Raw genomic sequence first — 19,561 nt, 5'->3', positions numbered from 1 at the left:
ACAAACAAAAGTAGGGTTGGGGGGTTGGTTTTTCTTAAATGGGAAATAATGGCTGTTTCGAAACACCAGCATTAAGTTTCCCTCAAGATATCTGCACTTGCTTCTATTTCAGTTTCAAGCCAGCACATGCCTAAGCAAACGGGATAGTCCCCTTTTGTGAATCACTGGGAACATAAATACGGCTTTGCTGTTACGTAAAAGCCAGTAGAAGCGTTAAGACAACTTGAGCACAAAAAGGATGTTCCCATAAAAACATCCCTCTGATTAGTAATGGCAATAAACACATCCTTCAAATCATTCACAGGGAAAAAACCCAAGAATCAGATTTATTAACACACACTGATAATCTCACAGCTGCAGCACACCAACAGCCCACCCGCGCTGAACCAAGCTTCGTTCCCTCAGTGACACGAGAAATCTTCCACCTAATCACACACATAAAATGTTGCATTAAGCGATAAAGGGGATCAACATCCCCAAATGTCTACCTTCCATTAAAAGTGTAAGTGACACTGTTTTGTTAAGACCAAGCATCATCATCATCTGACTTGGTTAGATGGGACTTTGGTTTCCTCCTCTGAAAGCAAATGTCAGCCACTTCATGTGCAAGAACTGGCAAATTCCAACTCTCTGCATTCTTCGATGTGCAAGACAACCTTACAGGACAATGGGAAATGTGTCTCCTAGGTCAATATGGGGATAACTGGAAGAAGCAAACCAAAAGCCACATTTGTCATGGTTTTCCTTTGCAACAGAGGATGAAGGGAAAAGCCAGCAGTAGGCAAAGCCCCGCTGTTCTTCCGAACACCTTATGGTGAAGGCAACATAAGAGGCTATTCAAAAATGGTCACCCTTTTCCATAGGCTCTCTACCTTCACTGCATTAGACAAATGCAGCTTTTCCAGAAGAATCATCTGGCAAAAGCTATAGGAAAATACCAAAAGCATTTTCACCCATTTGCAATCTTCTCTCACAGGTTATGAAACACAGTGGAGGCAACTGAGGCCATCAGAGAACAATCCTGGAGTGGAGTATAGCTGTAATTGGTCACTAGATTTGTATTCCAGAGAAACACTGCCTAAGCTGTTGTGGTATGTTAAAGCCAATTAATGCTGAATTTCTTTTCACACATCCATGTATGATGCTGACATTCCATAGATCATTCAAAAGCCATTTTGTTCTAAGCAAACTTTCTATCAGCTTTAAGTCAATACTTGCCATAAATACCTCAGAGTCTGAAGATACTGTCATTGCCATCAGCTAACGAGTTCGTTATTTCATCATAATGCCATACAAAAATCTAACCTGGAACAACAATGCTTATCATCTCAGAAGACACTTTGCTATTTGCAATGACTTTTGGACACAAATTGCACAGACAGCTAAAACTTGGGCACATTCCTAGCAACATTCCGCATTTACAAGTGTAGAAAAACAGAGTGGGGTGGTTTTCTTAATGTTGCAAAGATCTTTGAAGTATTTTGACAATAATTACTAAATAATACCTAGAATTTACTGGCAGAGAGGGTGATACAATGGTGAATGAACAGACAGGGCTTGAAGACCACCAGCAGCCAGAGAATGTCCCAAACACAATGGCTGAATGGGGTTGGCTTTGTAGTTTAGCCTACAAATGCAAGTGCAAACGACTACAACTGTGATACGAAGAGTTTAAGCACCTTTTTATGGTAGTATATACCTTAGATATGTTAATGGTGAAACAAAATACAAGGAATGCTCTTTAAAGCATACTTCCACTGCCTTTATAGAAGCTGCCTAAAAATCATCTCACTTCATACTTGCTTCAGCTTATTATATAAGCAAATATTTATCTTACAAGTGCATGAATATATCTTACAGGAAAAATATTATACAGTAAATTTTGAACACCATCAGACAACTTCCACCAAAATGATGAGCTCTTACTGGATTTTTTCCCATGCTGATTTAAAAAAGTTCATAAGCTTCTGACACAATGAATTAGAATCAGCTTTCCCTTTTAAGAAGGGAAACATAGGGGACATATTTAAGATTTCATGCAACTTATTCAGGCCACTGTACTGGGTTCTTGAACTGAAACCATTCAGCAAACCACCTTCTGTGTATTAAATAATATATGTATATATAAGGGATTCAGAAGCTGACTACGTAAAGAAAACACGTGTACTAGGCCAAAGGTGGATATCACCTAGGATGACTATATTTCAAGATATTATTATATGTGCTACTTAAAGCAATGGCTTTCCTGGGAAAGGCAAACATTTCTATCTCTCAGCATACGCAGGTAGGTTTTCGAGAACATGGCTCTGAAATTATCAGTCCTTTGAGAACAAGTTAGAAGTTCTGCAACATGCTGTTTTCATCTCTCCCATATTTTGACTCTCTTGTTTGTCATACCAGGAGCCAGGGAGGGATTATGGAGAGCCTTCATTGCTATGTTTTCAATTATACTAGAGTCTTTAAAAAGCTGTTCACATAACCAAAGCTAGAGAAGACATTTGTCATTGCCAAGTCACACTTCCTGCCTAACCCAAGCCAAAGACGACTAAGTATTTTCATCAGACCTGGTTACTTGTCTAAGCAATGGCAGGTTTTGAAAGACTGGGTCTGTTTTGAGTTCAAGGCCCCAAGCGACGAGTGCCTTGTGACTAGTGTAAAAGGAATACCTAATGTTTTGGTTTAGCAGACAAATCTGAAGATTTCTCCTGAAAGGAAGACAGGAATTTGACTGAGGTCAAACCACCAAGCCAGACACATGTATGTGTGTTGTGGACTTCAATACAGAAAAATCTGGAAAAAACCCCAACTGAGTCTAACACCAGAAAAGGAAGACAAAAGAAGAAAAAAAAAAAAATCTTTAAATTTACAAGAGACTAATAACTACTTCAGTCTCATTCAAATTAATTTAGAACATCCAGTTTTCAATTAACAACATAGTGCAACACAGGAAACCTTATAAAAATGAAGACAAATAAAAAATGTTTCAGCAGTCTGCAAATGTTTTGACAATTTCTCAACCCAATCCCTTCATTTTAGTCTAGCTAAAACTAGGACACTAGCTGTTGTTTCCTTTGTGCTCTGGAAAATTATTTTCCAAGAAAATATTTGTTTTTACAGAAAATATTCACTCTGCCTACTGCATCTGCAGCTCTTCCAGTGCTTGGTAGCCCATTGTTCAAAACTTGCACCTTGTATCTTACCTTCATTTGCCTAGCTCTAACCAAATATATTTTGATATATTAGATAATGAGTAACAAATATTTACAATAGATTACGTTCACGTTTCAGTAGTTCCAAATAGTTTCTAAATGATCCCGGTAATCTTATTACACATATACCTTCAGACAGACTGCTTGCTATCAAGTGCCATAAGTTACACCCACATGATTCATCCATGAGGAGAACTGCTCTGTCTAAAAAAGCCAAACCAAAACTCAACCAATCCCTCCCCCCCACCCAAAAAAAAGAGCTGCCATACACAACCCTCCTAATATCATTTCTAATTTTAGCTTCTCTTTAGATAACATGATTTCCTGAAACAAAAAGAGACTGCTCACACTCTTCCAGCTCCAAAATGTTATTGTAAAAGTACTGTAATTTGTAGAAGTAGCCCAATGCACACAATATTTCATATCCAAATATAAAGGGAAATTTCAATACTTCAGCCTTCTGTTCTGCCAAGGCTATGGAGAAGGAGGTGAAAACAAACAGGAATTACTAATTTTTTTGGAGGAGAGAATTAAAAAAATTAGGCAGGCAACATAGAGCACTGTAGGACTGCACTCATGACTGCTTCATCATATATATATATATATAAAACCCCAAGCAAACAACTCCCAGCCAAATCCCATAAATGGCCACAGTCCGATTGCTCTCTCCATCAAATTCCCACTTTACAGTCTGTCCAAATTCTGGCCTGGAGGTTTCATTCATGCAGCTGGGATTTAGGAACATGCCTCAAGAAGCACGGACTGGAGGAATAGCCAGGCATAGGCAGTTTGAGAGATGTTTGTTGTTGGAAATACCACTATGTTGCTGAAATTTCTTTGGAAAACAGTTTGGTTCTACAGATACTCTACAAGTACTTGAGATTAAAACATATGCTACTTCATGTCTGTTTGAGAGCAACTCAGCACATAAATACACAGCAGAACGAAGCAGCATTTGTAACTTGGAGGGTGGTTCAACATATTAGGAATCAAATTCGCTAAGGAGCAGTATTATCCTGTTTTTTTTGTCCTACTTGAGAGTACGAACAAAATTAAAAAGTTATTCCTCCTGCCCAGATGCACAGAATTTGTTCATAAAGCTGCAATAAGCCAGTATTAATTGTCCACCCACTGCCTAACATAAAGCATGTGCAAAGTTTCTGAATTTTTCAGACAATCTTCTTGGAGGCAACACCCTAAACATTCCCCTAAATCAAAGAAAACTGCTGATTCCACATATTAGCACACAGAAGAAGGGTCAAGACCAGGGCACCTCTTTGACTGAAGATCAGACAAAAAAATTTAACTAAAGCAACTTCTTGTCTGGCAAGACATTTGATGAGTTTCTATAGAATAAATATTGAATACTTGCTGTGTCATGTAATGCAATAGACAGAGAAGCATAATAGACATGCTATCCAACTCCAAACTCTTTGTAATAACAGTGAAGTAAATTAAATTACAAGTCTAACTGTTTTCAGGCGTAAATATGCCCATTTAATAAGAATGTATTATGGCAGATTTTGTTTCAGCTAAATTTTCTAGACCTAAATAAAGTCACAGAGGAAAGAACCAAAATCATAATTAGATTTGAGCTCAAGAAGTAAAGAGCATAATTAGGTGAGTTACTTTGGAATGCTACTTATTTATCAGCCAGTTGGCCTACTATACTTTATTAAGCTACTTTCCAAATGCACAGTAAAATAGTTTCCCATTTTACAGACTTCAGAAAGTGTCTCCATGAAAAGGAGCCCTGTAAGTGTCAGAAAGAAGTTATTTTTTCTTACGTAAGCAGTCAAGGTTTTATCCTTACCAGATAACTACTTTATTATACTGCCTTTTAAGCAAACTGAGCACAAAATGATAAATAAGAATAAACCTGCCAGATACATAATATTCAGACTCGCACTTTCTCTTAATTTAAGAAAAGGGTTCTGTCAACCCTGTGCCAGCTACTAGAAGTATTTATAACTATTAAGACATACTTGCCACTATGAACATTGGAGTAATTAACACAATAGCATTTCACAAATAGCTTTAGAGGAATAAAACCATTCTGTGTAGCTAAATTATTTTCAATTACAATCTGCCTTTGTATTGCTCATTTCCTTACTCTAATGTTTATCCTAATAATAGCAAAAAGTTCAATGCTTAAAGAATTCTGCCCCACCACACCTAACAGCAGCTCCTGCTTGAAACCTAGAAACAAAAATACTTAATATTTATGAATCCATCATAGTAAAAAATATTATAGAAAGATGCAGAGGGATCCATTTTTGATACTCATGATGGATCTCCTGAATTTGCAGCATAAACCCAAAGCTGGTATTAGCAGGGTACCTCAAATATGCAAGACATTCCCTACGACCCACACAAGATAATCGTGACAAAAGATGATTGAGATCAGAAACTGAAGAGAGAAAAGCACATGCTACAGAAATGTGCTATATACCAAGAGGTGACAATATTTTAACTCAGTCTAGGGCTAAGTGCTAAACACAAGTAGAGCAAGCCCTCAGAGCATCCCTGCAAAACACAAATCCTCAGCTGCCCAGGTCACTTTGGGAGGATAGTACACACTGGGAGGCACTGACATTGCCCACCTTTCCCATAGCAAAAGCCATTCAGTCCTCATCAAACTCCAATACTTTGGCTCTATCGAGACGAAACTAACGGAGCTGGGCAGAAGTTAAGTACTCCCAAGCAGGCCATGTCACCAAGCCAGAGCTCAGCCCAACCTCTGCTACATGTCACTGCAGGCAAAGGGAGACCTTCCTCATTCTTGTACCCTTGGGCCACCCTCTGGTAGAAAAGCCAGACACCCGCAGAAATGCAGAAGGGGCAGGAATACAGAAAGCGAAGGGGCAAAACCAAAGCAGGATGGGTATGAGTGGCCAGGATCATTCAAGATGACCTACAAACTATGAAGTGCCTAAATTTGTGGTGCTGAAATGTAAATACAAGTTGCTTAACGTTAACATGTCGTAAGCATGTGCTAAACTTCAACAGATTATTCATCAGGAATTCAGAAGGTCACATTTCCTTTTGATAACTCCAAATAAGAAAAACTGCTAGGGCAGAGGTGAACATAGAAGAAAAAGAAGTAAATTAAACATGTGGGCTATGCATGGGGAGATGTTGAGCAATACCAAAACTTGAAAAAAAATTTAATGAAGCTGAGCAATCCATGAAACAGTCCACAAAGCAAAGTGTGCAAAGCTCCATCAGCTGGAGTACATAAAACGAGGTTTACAAGAGTATAAGGAAAAACCTATGTTGGTAAGAGAACAGACAAGATAATCCCTTTTACAGCCATTACAGAGTAAGAGGCAATAGGGAGTGTACCTGGCAATAGTGACACACAGAAAACCTACTGGGTAGAACAAAACTTAGACTATGCAATTCCTGAAATCTGCAGTTTAACACCCTGGCACATCCAAATGCTCACATTTCCTGACATCCAAATTACATCCATTATGAGCGAGCAACTACCTGAGCTCTGGAGAGCTGTGCCATCAGGACAGTTTCCTCATCCTGAGGAGGAGCAGCCAAGAGTGACCTCAGCTTGGCAAAACTATTCTCCTGAAGGAAAAAGTCAGTGAAAATTGAGGCACAAAGTGTCTCATTAGAGGGGCTCAACATCAAATGAAGCCCCAAATGAAAGGGTAAATGAAAGCAGTCTATTAACTGGACAATAACTGGGAGTAACCCCATCTCTTTACTATCTGGACCAGAAGAAGCTAAACAGACTTACGTAACATTACATAGTTATAGTCCCATAACAAAATGTATAATTATGTGGGGACCACTAGCATAGAAACACCCTGAACTGCGAAATTGTTTATTTTTCATACAACTGGAAAGCAAGCACAGAAATCCTCAAGTAACAAGACAACTGAAAAGGTGAAGCCAAAGGATGCATCCTTCTCAGTGGTGCTTCACTTGTCCTGAGCCTGGTTTCAAACTTTTCTCAAACAAATATGGCTGTCCATCTGGAACAGTTCATTTAACACATTATCCATTTCTAACAAAGTAACTATGTTTCACAAATCATTAAAAAGCACATCAAGATATTCTATCAGACTGCTCTAATTACATTGGGACCTATCTAGCACTTGTCATTGTATTGCACAGTGAACACAGATACTTCTTCCTTAACTTTTACTGTTTTGCTAGTATTTTATTATACCCTTTTATTCCTCCTTCTCCCAGTTTCTAATTACTGGCATTCTATGAAAGTATTTAATACTGTGTAGATAATGATTTTTTAAAAATTAAGGTAAAAGAATAATCATATTAATCTCAGCTCTGTATCTTGGATTAACTTCAAATGTGGGAAATCAGCCTACTTAAAGTGCTATATAAAATTTGTTCCAAATAAAGCAACTGCTCTTTTCTGCTGGCAAATAGAGTTTCAAATGAGGACCCAAGGATGTTCTTCAACTTAAATGGACCATTAAGAGAATCAAATATTATCTTCCGTAGAACATTTGTATAACAGTAAAAGAACTGCTCCTCTTAACATATGTTTCAGAGCTGCCTGGAAATCTGGTAACAGTGCCCCACCTTTCCTCCATGAAAGTGATTTATAAATGCTATTAGCAAGTTAGGTTAGAGCTCCTAGCTGCATATCTGGATAGAGGTCAAGCAAACAATACAGTAACTGTTGAACCCAAGGCAATAAACCTATTCTGTAATAGTATAGGAAAACTAGGAAAGCAAAACTATCTTGGTTCAATAGGCTACATAGAGTACATCCCCAGCAGGGACATCCACAGAACACTGCCAGGGAGGCACAAGCCAGCTAGCTGAAATCCCTCATATGACACTCTCCCAGTTCTTCCACAAACATTAATTTACGCAACAATCCCATGAACCAGATAACAATTAGCCTACTTCTGAGAGAAACAGAAAAATTGTCACTGAATGTCACAATATTTAAAGCCAGTGACAGAGTCGGGATCAGGGTTCAGACATCAGTCCTGTGAGGTTTGTGTTGTATCTGAAGCATATTTCCACAAATCACTGTGCTGTCCTGCGAGATTAGACAGCGCTCAATCCCTCACTGTGCTTGAAAGTAAGAGGTTAAAACTGAAGAGATTAAGAGTGCCCTATTAAAAAGAGGTGATACAATGACTGTACTGTATTTCCAATATATACACTATTTCATCCTCTTGCTTTAAAAACTATTACAACACAATTTTATAACTCTATTTTACTGTATTATAATTTGTTACTTTTTCAACATAAGACACAAAACATATGTATATTTTATACCCTGCACAGAAGATTGTTACCTAGAACAAAATGCAGATGCACTTATTTACCCTTAGTATGTTAGCATCTGATAAACTGAGGAAAAAAGAAGTACGTGGAAAAGGTATGATTTATACTACTATACCTCCCCTATAACATCGTCATAGGGTGACTCAATGAAAAAGGAGCTATTATACAAACAGAAACCCAGGGTTTAAAGTTTACTGCATCATCAGCTGGGTAGCACACGGCAAATAACATAAAATTCTTAGTCTGTAAATAACATCGTTTATAAAGAGAATCTATAGTCAGAACAGCAACCTGTGCTGATAATAGCCTAATCCTTGCGACTGCCTGCTGTAGAGAACAGACTAAATACATATCCTCTTGCGAGACTTCATAGACCTTTATTCACTTGCTTCGCTTTCTCCATGTCAGTGCCCTCGCTCAGCCACAGGAATTGTTTATAGCTTTGGAGCAACAAGTAGATACTTCTTCCCTTAATCTCCACCTATAGCTTCTATGCTATAGACCACTGAGTTTTATTTTGACGTTGGCTCTCAAGAACCAGCGAGAAAACGCGCACTCTGATGAACTACAAAACCACCAGTGCGTTACTTTGATTCCCTCTGGAAGGGTCGCTCTGGCAGTGTGGCAATGTCTAGCTTTACACCGCTCTCGAAGGGCAGCAACACACGAAGCGCTGGGCACTCCTGGAGCTCTCAACCCTGCGGGAAAAGCCGCTGACAGCTGAGGATCTCCATGAACCGCGGGAGATGCGAGTCCCCCGCGCACCGCGGCCAGCGGCTCGCACCGGAGCGAGGAGGTGTCGAAATGTTTACACAGCCTGGCAATTGCATCCACGCGACTTTAATTATGAAACATGTTTAGCTAAGGGTGCTACTACCTTTAAAACCCCCGTCCTCAGCTAAAAAAGTTTGCTACTGACCCTGTCCCGGCCGATCGCCAGCCCCGCCATGGCGTACATGCCAGTGGCCGCGCACCGCCGGCCGGCCCAGCCCGCCAGGTGCACCTGCCCGCCGCCGCAGCCGGGCACGGCCGGGCTGCCCTCGCCGCGGCTGGGGCGCTGGGGCCGGCCGGGTGCTCTGCCGGCCGCGGTGCCTCCCGCCGGGGGCAGCTCCCGGGCAGGCGCTCCCGGCTCGGCGGCGAACGGACGGAGCGCGGGTTGCCCCGAAGGGGCGCGGTGCCCCTCTCCCCGCCCGCGCCGGGCGAGCTAACTCGCTCCCGCCGCAGCCCGTCCCCGCCAAGGCTCCGGGTCGAGCCCTCGCACGGGAGCCGCGGCAGGGGAGGCGAGGCCGCGCCGTCCCGCCGGCAGCGCGCCCGCGGCCGAAGGGGGCAGCCGGAGCAGGAGGACGCGGCGGCCCGAGCGGCGCGGCGCCTCGCCCGCGGCCCCTCACCTTTTCTTCTCCTTGTCAGCTGTCATCGCGGCGGCTGCTGCCTGCTCCTGCGCCGCCTCTCGGGCCGGGGCGCGCTCAGCACCTGCCCGCGGGACGCGGGGCTCCGCGGGCGGCGGCGGGCGGGGAGCGGGGTCCGGTTCGGCCGGGTCGCCCCCGAGGCGGGCGTACAGTCTCAGGACACTGCCGAGGATTGTACGGCCCGCCCGGGGGAGGCGGCGGCGGCGGCTGCTGCGGCGGGGCGAGAGCGGCGCGGCGACGGGGCTGTGCAGCTCGGCGCCGCCCGCAGAAAGTTCTCACTTTAAACCTTGGGCCGCCGCCGGCCGCGGGGGCAGGGCCGGCCCCCTCCGCCCCGGCCCCGGCCCGGCACGGCCCGGCCCCGCCGCCGCCGCCGCGCCCGCCAATGGGGGCCGCCGGGCGCCCCGGGCTCCCCGCCCCCGGCACCGGCCCGGCCGGGGGTCAGCGCGGCCAGCCCGCCCCGCCGCACCGCTCGGGCTCCGGCAGCACCGCACACGGCACCGCGCACGGCACCGGCCCCTCCGCCGCCGCCCTCCTAGCGTGTAGATCTTTTTTAGTTATTAAGGCTTTTAGTTATTTAACTTTTTTTTTTTTTTTTTAATTTGCAGAAGGGGTATTTCCCCGCCGGTGCAGTCCGAGGGCCACCGCGACACCTGCTCGGCGGGCGCGGAGCAGCGGCTGTACTGCCCTGGCACCGGCGCTGCTCCCAAGCGGGTCCCGCCCCGCCCTCGCCCCCCGGAGCGCCCGCCGGAGCGCCCCCCTTCCACCTGGGGCACGGGGTATTGAAAAAATAAATGTAAATTACGAAAATAATAGCCGCCTGGACGGTGCGGACTTGGGGCGAGGCTGCGGAGCCATCCCAGGCGAGCGGGACGGCCCTGCTCCGGCTAGGAGAGGCGGGAGCGTGGCTGCGGCTAGGGGCACAGGGATGTGCAAGGAAGCCAGGGCTGCGCTTTTGCCTCTCTGATGGGACTTCCTTCCTCTCCCTGGTTTTTCGATTTTATTTTCTGTGTCATAATGCACATTTCAATTCAGGCACTTTTAAAACTCGTGGTTGATGACACACAGTGTAGTGCGTCTGCGGCAAGAAGCACCTAAGCTCCTCTCATGCTAGCACCTGCTATGGCTTGCTGAAGTTCAGATAAATGTAAATAATGAAAACACCCTCTCACTTTGATTTCTTTTACACCGAAACAACTAACCTTCCTAGACAAGGGATTATGAGAATTTTTCTGATATTTTCTTTCAGCACGGTAGAAACCAGCCTTATCCTAATGTTTTTTAAGGCCTAATTTACATTTTTACATCTTGAACCAAATGCACACCTTTGCATTAGGCTGCACCAGGTTTCCTTCTGGAAAATGCAAGTACTGCAGGCAACACGAGCCAAAAAATACTTAATTTTTGGTAATACAAATTTGAGCCATTTCCTTATGCCACTTCAGAGGCTGGTTTGTATACAATGGGTCAGAGGGCGTTTTCCTTTTTTTTTCTCTTTTATACGGCATGAAAGTTTAAAGAAATGTGTTTGGGTTTGAATTTGCATATTCTGCTCTCAAGTCTGAAAAGAGCTACACATGCTTACACAGCAACAGCCTAATTATGTGGTAACAGTTGGGTTTTTTTCCTTGTATAACAAGAGAACCTTAACAAAAGAAACCCACAAATATTTAAAACCTAAGTAAACTTAGTCAAACAGAATTTGTGTATGCAGGACTAAATTTAACCTTCTGGGAATATGAGAATGCAATAGGATCAAAGAGCCAAGTCACTCATTTCCTAGATTAAATAGACCTCTCCGTCCTTCATTGATCTCTGCTGATGTCAATGCTCCTTGCTGTATCTTAAAGTGCCTCATTTGGACAAAACAACTTGCCTTCAAAAATCAGACAAGAAAAGCATTCAAACGGACTAAATCTAAACCACTCAGTAAATTGCAATTATTTCACTTCCAGCTCATTGGCCAAGCTCCTGTTGGCTCTGCCCACATGGATAGGGTGTACTCGATTAACAGTGGAAATCTCTCACTCTCTTGGCCAGCAGGGCCTGAAGGTGCTTTGACGATGGGACAATTCCCATCTGAGTGCCACTCAAGAGCCACCACCAGTCCTGCCCTCCTCTGCACAGACAGGTGGGAGGGCTTCAGCACAGGTCAGTGCCCAGAAAAACAGGAATCTTGCTGCTGCATCAGGAAGGTGAAGCAAGCAAGACTGAGTGATTCTTACAGCTCCCTCACACCTTCAGTTCTTGAAGTTGTCTATTATTTCTGGCAAACGAGCGCCCCATCTTGAACATAATGAAAGAAAATGGCCTGTCCTCTAGAACTTTCTTTAGTTATTAATTCCCTCTTTCCCTGGACTGTTCAGGGAGGGGAAGATCAAATACATATTTAATACCACAGGGAGACAAAGTTTTTTCCTTGCTGGAGAACAGTGGAGATAATCATATCATTTTCAAATGCATCTCATTACTACTTTAATTTCCATTATGATATGTCTATTTATTAACAGCAATACCCACCCTAACATGGACTTTTTCTAACCTTATACTGCTCAGAAGCTTCGATAGGAGCTACTCCATTAGTGAGCACATTTACTCTACAGATGTGCACTATTTAACCCACAGAAGATACAGCTGGCAGAAAACCCAAACAAAGCCTTAAACTGATAATAAGCACCGTTTGTCCTCTTGATTACTCTCACCGTTGTAAAGGCTCTATTGCATATTCCCATGCTACTCCTTACATATTACCTTGCATTTGCTATAAGCCATTTTACACTTAGTTTAGTGGATATAACTCAGAGAAAAGCTCATGGAAGTGGAGAGAGTGCTCAGGAAACTTGATGAGTTGACATTAGTAGGGGTTAACTCTTCTTTTTCCTCCTCTCACCAAACATTTCAACAGGATCAACCTACTAGATGGGGCTTAATTACTCCTACTGGGCAGAGAAAATACAAGCTGCTACATCTTACCCATTCTGTTCTGGAAAATACTGGAGAAGATAACTCAAATAGTTCCTATGTGAATTATTCTAGGGATGCTGTAGGAACACAAAGTTTTTAATTCTTAAAAGCAGCCTTCAGGTGATGTATTTGAAAAGTCATTGACATCTGCCTTGATATGAGATGGGTTCTTGGAGTCTACAGAGAACCAGTTTATGTCAGCTGCGTCTGGACTAAACTCTAGGGAAAAGACAGACTTCCAAAAAAAACTTGGTGGTGTGAGAGCAACTTTCACAACCCACACTGAAGTTTAAACTACATTGACAAGCTAGGCAGTCTGCACAGGATAGTGACAGGGCCTCTGGTGCTCATGGGGAGCACCCCACCACCCAGAGGAGATGCTGGCAAGCTCCTGATTGCTGCCATTTATTCTGAAACACACCAGTGATTTAGGACCAGTTATGCTGCATTGTTTTTTCTCAGGATATGCATATGTATGTAATCAACCATCCAAATCAGCCCTTGCACCAGTTTGAATGCGCATAGCCATCATCAGCCAAGTGAAAGCACTTCTAGTACTCTGGTTTATGCATGCATGCTACTGGCACCTGTACTGACTGAAGAGTATTGGTAAAACACACAGAAGTGTGTTTGACACTGCTCAGCCATTTATGCTCCAGAGCAGTCAGAAAAGAACATGGATACTCCATGTCTTGCAGGGGAGGTATTATTTTTAAAATTAAAAGCAGCTCTTAAAACCAGATGATTGAAAGGATAAAGTGTTTTAGCTTCATTAATAATGCCTATCTGATTTCTTTCTTTTTGTGGCTCCTCAATACTGCAAAAGCAAAAGGTCGATGCTTGTAATAATAAATAATGACTTGATGGGAAAGGAAAGGGGAGAAAAGAGAGCCCTGTTATTCAACACAGCTGATCCTTTGAAGGAAAGAGACAGGATTCTTCATGTACTTGTGCCAGAATAAGTTAATGCCACAGAACATTTATTACATGCAATAGCAAACAAGACTGTAAAATTTCAGATTTTGTGTTAATTTGTTAGCAGGGTAAAAGGGATATTTATAAACATAGATAGAACACAGAAGGTCCAAGAGAGAAAGCAGGGACTGTTTGGATGAAAATATTAAAAAATAATGCTTGAACTGAGTGGGAGGAAATATATACACACACAACCTTGTGCTGCATGCCTGGGTAGGAAGCAGCACCTCAGCTAGCACATGGGTCCTAAAAGCTCCTTCTCCTCTTGCTGCAGTTTCATTCTAGACCTGAATTCTTATACAAGGACACATAACAGGATGCATATATTTCCCTTACACAAGGACAGATATTAAGAACATCTTATAACAGCACTGCCTGTTACCCAGTAGAAAGCAATGCACATTCTATACAAAATCCAGGACCAGCCAGGCTAAAATGTAGTTTTGAGGGAATGAACATTAAAACGTCTTTGAGAGCTTCCAAATACTGAGTATGCACCTTCAAGCAAGGCTTACAGATAAGCCCCAGCATTTTGAGGCATTGATTACTTACAGACACATTCCAGACCTTTCAACCATCACACTCCCATGAAAAAAAAAAAAAAAAAAAGACATGATGGCCAAAGTGCTGGGAATGCACCTGTAAATATTAAAAGGCTTAAAATTACTCTGCTTATCTTTTTGCCTTTTTCAAAATGACTGCGGATCTCTTAGGCCTATCCCAAGGAAGGGTGGTCAAACAGTCTAATTAACACAGCAGTGTGTTGCAATACAATCAGAGTAGAAAGAAAACCCATGATGAAGCACACAGAAACACTCCTGTCATGATATTGGAAAATATAATTTTGAAATATTGGGAAAGTTCAGCCAAAAAACCAGGGAGAAAACAGGTGCAATCCAGCTTGTTAAATGGAGAAGGCTTTTGTTTTGTGCTTTCCTCTTCACCTTCAGTATCTTAGTATTTAGAAATACTATGGTCCCAAGGTTGTTTTTGTTTTATTGGTCTGTAGAGAGTAAAGGCTGAGCACATTTGCTAAGCAGGACCCTGTCTCATCATGTAGAATGCAAACAAGACTCCAGCACATTTAAAAAAAAAATCATTGAGGAGTAACAATAATCTAGGAATATAGTCTATTAATGGATGCTTTTCAGTATAAAATGCAGTAATAGTCCAGCTTAGTGAAAATTAAGTATGAAGTGGATATAGCCTTCAATTAATTTTCATAAATTCTTTTGCAGTGTTTCTGGAAGTTAGGCACCCTACAGTTGAAATATTGATGATTGCCTCCTATTCTATTTTAACCTATTTACCTCACCCTCTCTATTAGCCATTCTCGGTGTTGGCACTAGCATCAGGCAGAGAGGTCTGCAGCCTCTTCCTGCTCCCTGAGAAGGAATCCAGGATGCCAGATCAGAAGTAGTGTGGTTTACTCAAAGCCAGTGACAGCAACATTAAGAAGATGGGAAGGGAAAATGTTTCTCTAGGTGGATTTTAAAAGCCAAATTTTGTAGTACTATTTTTTATACGGAGTATCACCTGTCTCCAAGGAAGTTATCACCACAGAGGAGGAAGAGGAACAATATAAACAAGAGCAAAAGCACTGTGTGGTGGATGAATGTTCAGAGAGAAGGGAAGCTGTGATTGAAGATTTTTGCAATACTGAAGCTGATACCAGTGCCTAGTGGTTAACATTCAGTCACTCAACAAATATTTATTTAGAGACAGTGTAACATGCCCATTGCAGAACTTTGAGTCTTAAAAAGAGCCAAGAGATTGTGGTTGGATTTTTAAAAAATTCTTATTTTATTTTACAAACCTTAATACTACAGGCAATACAGCTGTTAAATTTTTTTAATCTCTGGCAGTTACTTCTAGAGGGTTTGCATGGAACATGGCTGATGCTCAAGCCTATGCTGAGATCCTGTTGAGCACTGAATTTCTCTCATAATCCCAATGAAAACTCAGTTTAGAGTGAAACTAAAGCAATGAGGTCTCTTCTTAATCCCAGCACTAAATTCCAATTTAACCCTAATTCGGGTAAATAGATCTCGGCTTTGTTTTTATTCTTAGACCAAAACTAATTTACTTTAACAAAGGTCTTGAAAAGTGTTTGTTTTAAAACAGTCCTTAAATTACCAATGTTCAACAAAGCCGCTGCACCCATTAACCCTGTGTACACTTGTTACCAAAAGAAGGTGACAAATTATTGTAAATATGCAAAGCAATCCTGAACTCTTCAGGCACTGCAATACTAAATGCCAAATCCCTGCCAAGGATATGACCTTTTCTGGGAGCAGAAATCTGTCCTAAAAAGATAACTTCCTTATCACTACATCCTTTGAGATAGTCCCACATTACTGCTGAAGCTCTCTGACTTCTAGGTATCTGTTCTTTTGTCCTAAAGAAAGGTTAGTTTTTAATAGGTGAGGTTCTTGGTAATGGAAATCACAGTCCAAAGGTGCTGCTGTACCATTCCCAAGTATATCCTCGATGCTCAGAAACCTTGACTGACCCAAGGCAGTCGTAGATACGGTGGAAAACTGTGACCAAGTTATCCACCGCTAAGCTCAGTCTTTCCTTAGCTCCCTCCAAATCAGTGATGAAAACAAAACTTTCCTGAGGGTGTGACCTGTAGCAAGAGTCTAACTCAGCTCTTGGAGACATCTGGGACAGCCTCCACCTACCCAGCACACTCCTGCTGCTCACGAGTTGCCTCGTCAAAGGCCAAGGGGTTACAGAAACCTGACTGCCAAGACTGATGGTAAAGGTCACCGCTTTCTCCCTTTGCCCTGAGACTTGTTCTGTTTCAGAGATCCAGTCCAAAATTTGTTTGGCACGGGATCTATCGCTGGTTTCTCAAGTAGATGTGTTCCTGGGTGTATTTATAGGCTCTTAAGTAGAGAAAAGATAAAATATTGCTAACAGTACAAGTGATTCGCATACACACAAGGAGTAGGATAGTCATCCCCTTTTCCCCCAAAGCCATTGCTGTGCCTTGTGTTTTCCTTCTGTGTCTATGTGCTCCACGCTTTGCATGAGGCATCTGTTATCCATAATGGCCCTGGCTGTGCATACTAAGGGGTATTTCTTGTCATAAGACTGAAATATATAATTTATGACATGTCATTTCACCAAAAAAAAAAAAAAAGTAAGAGCAAGCTGCAACTATTATATCCCAAGTCACTGATTTATGTGAAAAAACAGATTAAATTTCATTGCAAGTTGCTTTGATAAGGGAGTGCTTTAATATTCTCCAAACCCTTGATCTTTGGGTTTCAGTAGTAATAAGAATTAAGACAAGAAGGACCATTAAAGCTTGCTTCAAATTAACATTAATGATGAACCCAAGATAATTTAATCTAGTAGTGAGTTTGCTCGCCACATATACATTCAAATAAGAGTGCATCATCCTATTTTTGCATATTCAAAACCAATATTAAGCAGCAGCACACGAACAAGGGTAGGTAAATTTTCACAAAGTCAGAGCTGGAGACTACATAAATACCTTACATAGTTACTGATTCCAAATTAGTCTTTACATTGCTACAGACACCTACAGTCAGATTACAAATATCTGAAAATCCTGTTCAGCAACATGGAATCTGAGACACTGTTACACACGGTTGGGTTTTTTTTCTTTCATTACCAGTGACAAAGGAGCTGATCCAAAGTTTCACACTGCCTTTCAAAAGTATTTCTATTAATTTCAAAAAGTACCAAAACCTCTGAATCTCCATCTCTATCAAGTTTGTTAGAGCTCCACATCTACCCTCTACTTCAGAGCAATTGTAAAATAGTGTTTGCTCGAGCTATGCAAGTTGTTGACTTACTGATTTTATGTGATATGTCCTACAGACAAGGCAAGGGCAGCAGCCAAAGGGGAGAACAATGTTTAGAAATCTATTTCTCCTCAGACAGCAAGGCTTTGGGAGCACAGCTAAAACCTCCAATTACATTTTTCAAATAGCGGAGCATGTTAGACCAGTAAGGCCCAAAATCTCAGCCAGCCTGACAGGCTCAGCAGGTTTCCACCCTGACTTGTGTCACCAACTCAGAGACAAGTTCATCAGAGTCCCAGACATGCCTTGCATCAGGAGGGAACAGTGACACATGAACACGCCGTTTAAGTTTTCAGAGATGCAGGTAGGAATTTTGCTGCAAGAGTCCTGCAGAAAACCCTGAAAATTATGAAAATGAAGGCAGGAGCTCCTGCCTACACTCCCAATCAACACAGAAAGTATCCACAGCAGTCAGTTTGAGGTATTTCTCACCATCAGCACAAGTTTTCATTATGCCTAAAGATCACTGGTGGGATTTTCCACCGATGATTTTTGAGTATAATGTCCACACTGACACCAGTTCTCAGTAAAACCATCAAGATTTTTAGCTCACAGCACCAATTGTTGTTATCACAATAATCCAGTTCAAAACCATCTTGGGTATCAAAGCTTTTCCTGGAACCTACCCATTTCCAAACACTGATTGCACAGAGGGTCTTGTAGTTATCCATGAGCTTTATTATGTATGCTTTATTAAAAGTCTTTTGAGCTGTGTGATATAATGCACCTGATCCTTAGCAAAGCATTGGAAAATCTGCACATATGTTGTCAGAAAAGGGCATTAATAATTTGTAGCAATGTCCAAAGGCAAGGTAACAACTCAGAATCAGTGTCCTACTTAAATAAATCATGTTCTGTCCTGAGCACAGTAAAGAACTGAAGTTTCTAAGTCCTTCATTGACTTGATACTCATGATTTGGCTTAACACTGTGTGCTGGCATATTTCCATAGTTACAGGCACATAAATGACTTCAGCAGAGTTATCCAACAAGCTAAATTAACTCAGTGTCCATATTATTAACATTGCTTTTGCCTTGTATGCAAATATTTTTGTTTACATATTTTATTTATTTTCAATTTTTCTGTTTATGTGCTGTAGTTTTATCTCCTAAAAATGTTCTGGAAGCAAAGATGCTTGTGAATGGATACTTTTTGATGGAAACAGTAATTTTTGCAGTCTGAGCGCATGCAAATTCAGCAGGGGTTTATATTGAAACTACAACTAGTTCACATTAAAAAATACTGAGTATTTTCAGAAGTGATTCTTACCAGAAAATACCCAACATCCATACCATGCAACTTAAAAGAATGAAAACAAAGACAAGCCTGAACTATCAGTTCTGTAAGGCAGCTTTGAATTCTTTTTCAATAAAACCTGGCAAACAGATGAAAGAATTAACCTCCTGAGAGATAAATAACTAATTTCTGTTGATACTGTTATATTTCTTTAGTAAATAACAGAGACAGATTATGAAGCACTGAGGCTGGAAGCTGTGCTGCTCAGCTCCTGTCATGAAGCATGCAGTGTTACTGGCAAGTGTCAGAATCAAAGCAGGACTAGCAAGTACCGAGCTCAAAGGTTAGGCTATGTTTTCCTCCCTCACTTATTTGGAATAACTTTCACTTTCTAGCTGAGATTTTTGGTCTGCAAACAACAACAGGAACGGTTAGTTCCTAGCTTCAAACAGAAAGTGAGCTGTGAGACACTCGTTTTGTGACATGGAAAGTTCAGTCACAAAGAGTAAGAAGACAGGGCAAAAGAAAAGAGAAACAAAGTACTGTTCTGGCTGATCTAAAGATTCCATGCTTTATAAATGGGTTTTGGATTATTTTTCTGTTGGAATTTCTCTTTTTTGCCCTGTGAATTCTGAGTTAATTTTAATCT

At 41.8% G+C, this 19,561-nt stretch overlaps 1 protein-coding gene across 2 annotated transcripts in view; it reads right to left on the bottom strand.

Moving 5' to 3' along the window:
- EPAS1 (endothelial PAS domain protein 1) overlaps window positions 1-19,561 on the bottom strand; it is a 111,786-nt gene that overhangs the window by 65,905 nt on the left and 26,320 nt on the right. Inside the window, exon 1 of one of the 2 annotated variants that reach the window (XM_085055010.1) lies at window positions 9,884-10,188. The exons of the other annotated variant lie outside the window; for it this stretch is intronic. Within the exon in view, the coding sequence (XP_084911136.1) occupies window positions 9,884-9,909 (26 nt within the window). The 5' untranslated portion in view covers window positions 9,910-10,188. Of the gene's footprint in view, window positions 1-9,883; window positions 10,189-19,561 lie in introns of those variants that run through there. 2 annotated transcript variants of the gene reach the window in all.

Source organism: Lichenostomus cassidix, chromosome 3 (assembly GCF_008360975.1).
Source record: "Lichenostomus cassidix isolate B80296 chromosome 3, HeHo_3.0, whole genome shotgun sequence".
Lineage (NCBI taxonomy): Eukaryota > Metazoa > Chordata > Aves > Passeriformes > Meliphagidae > Lichenostomus > Lichenostomus cassidix.
Note: the sequence above shows the minus strand (reverse complement) of the source record. Positions and strands in the feature narration are given on the sequence as shown.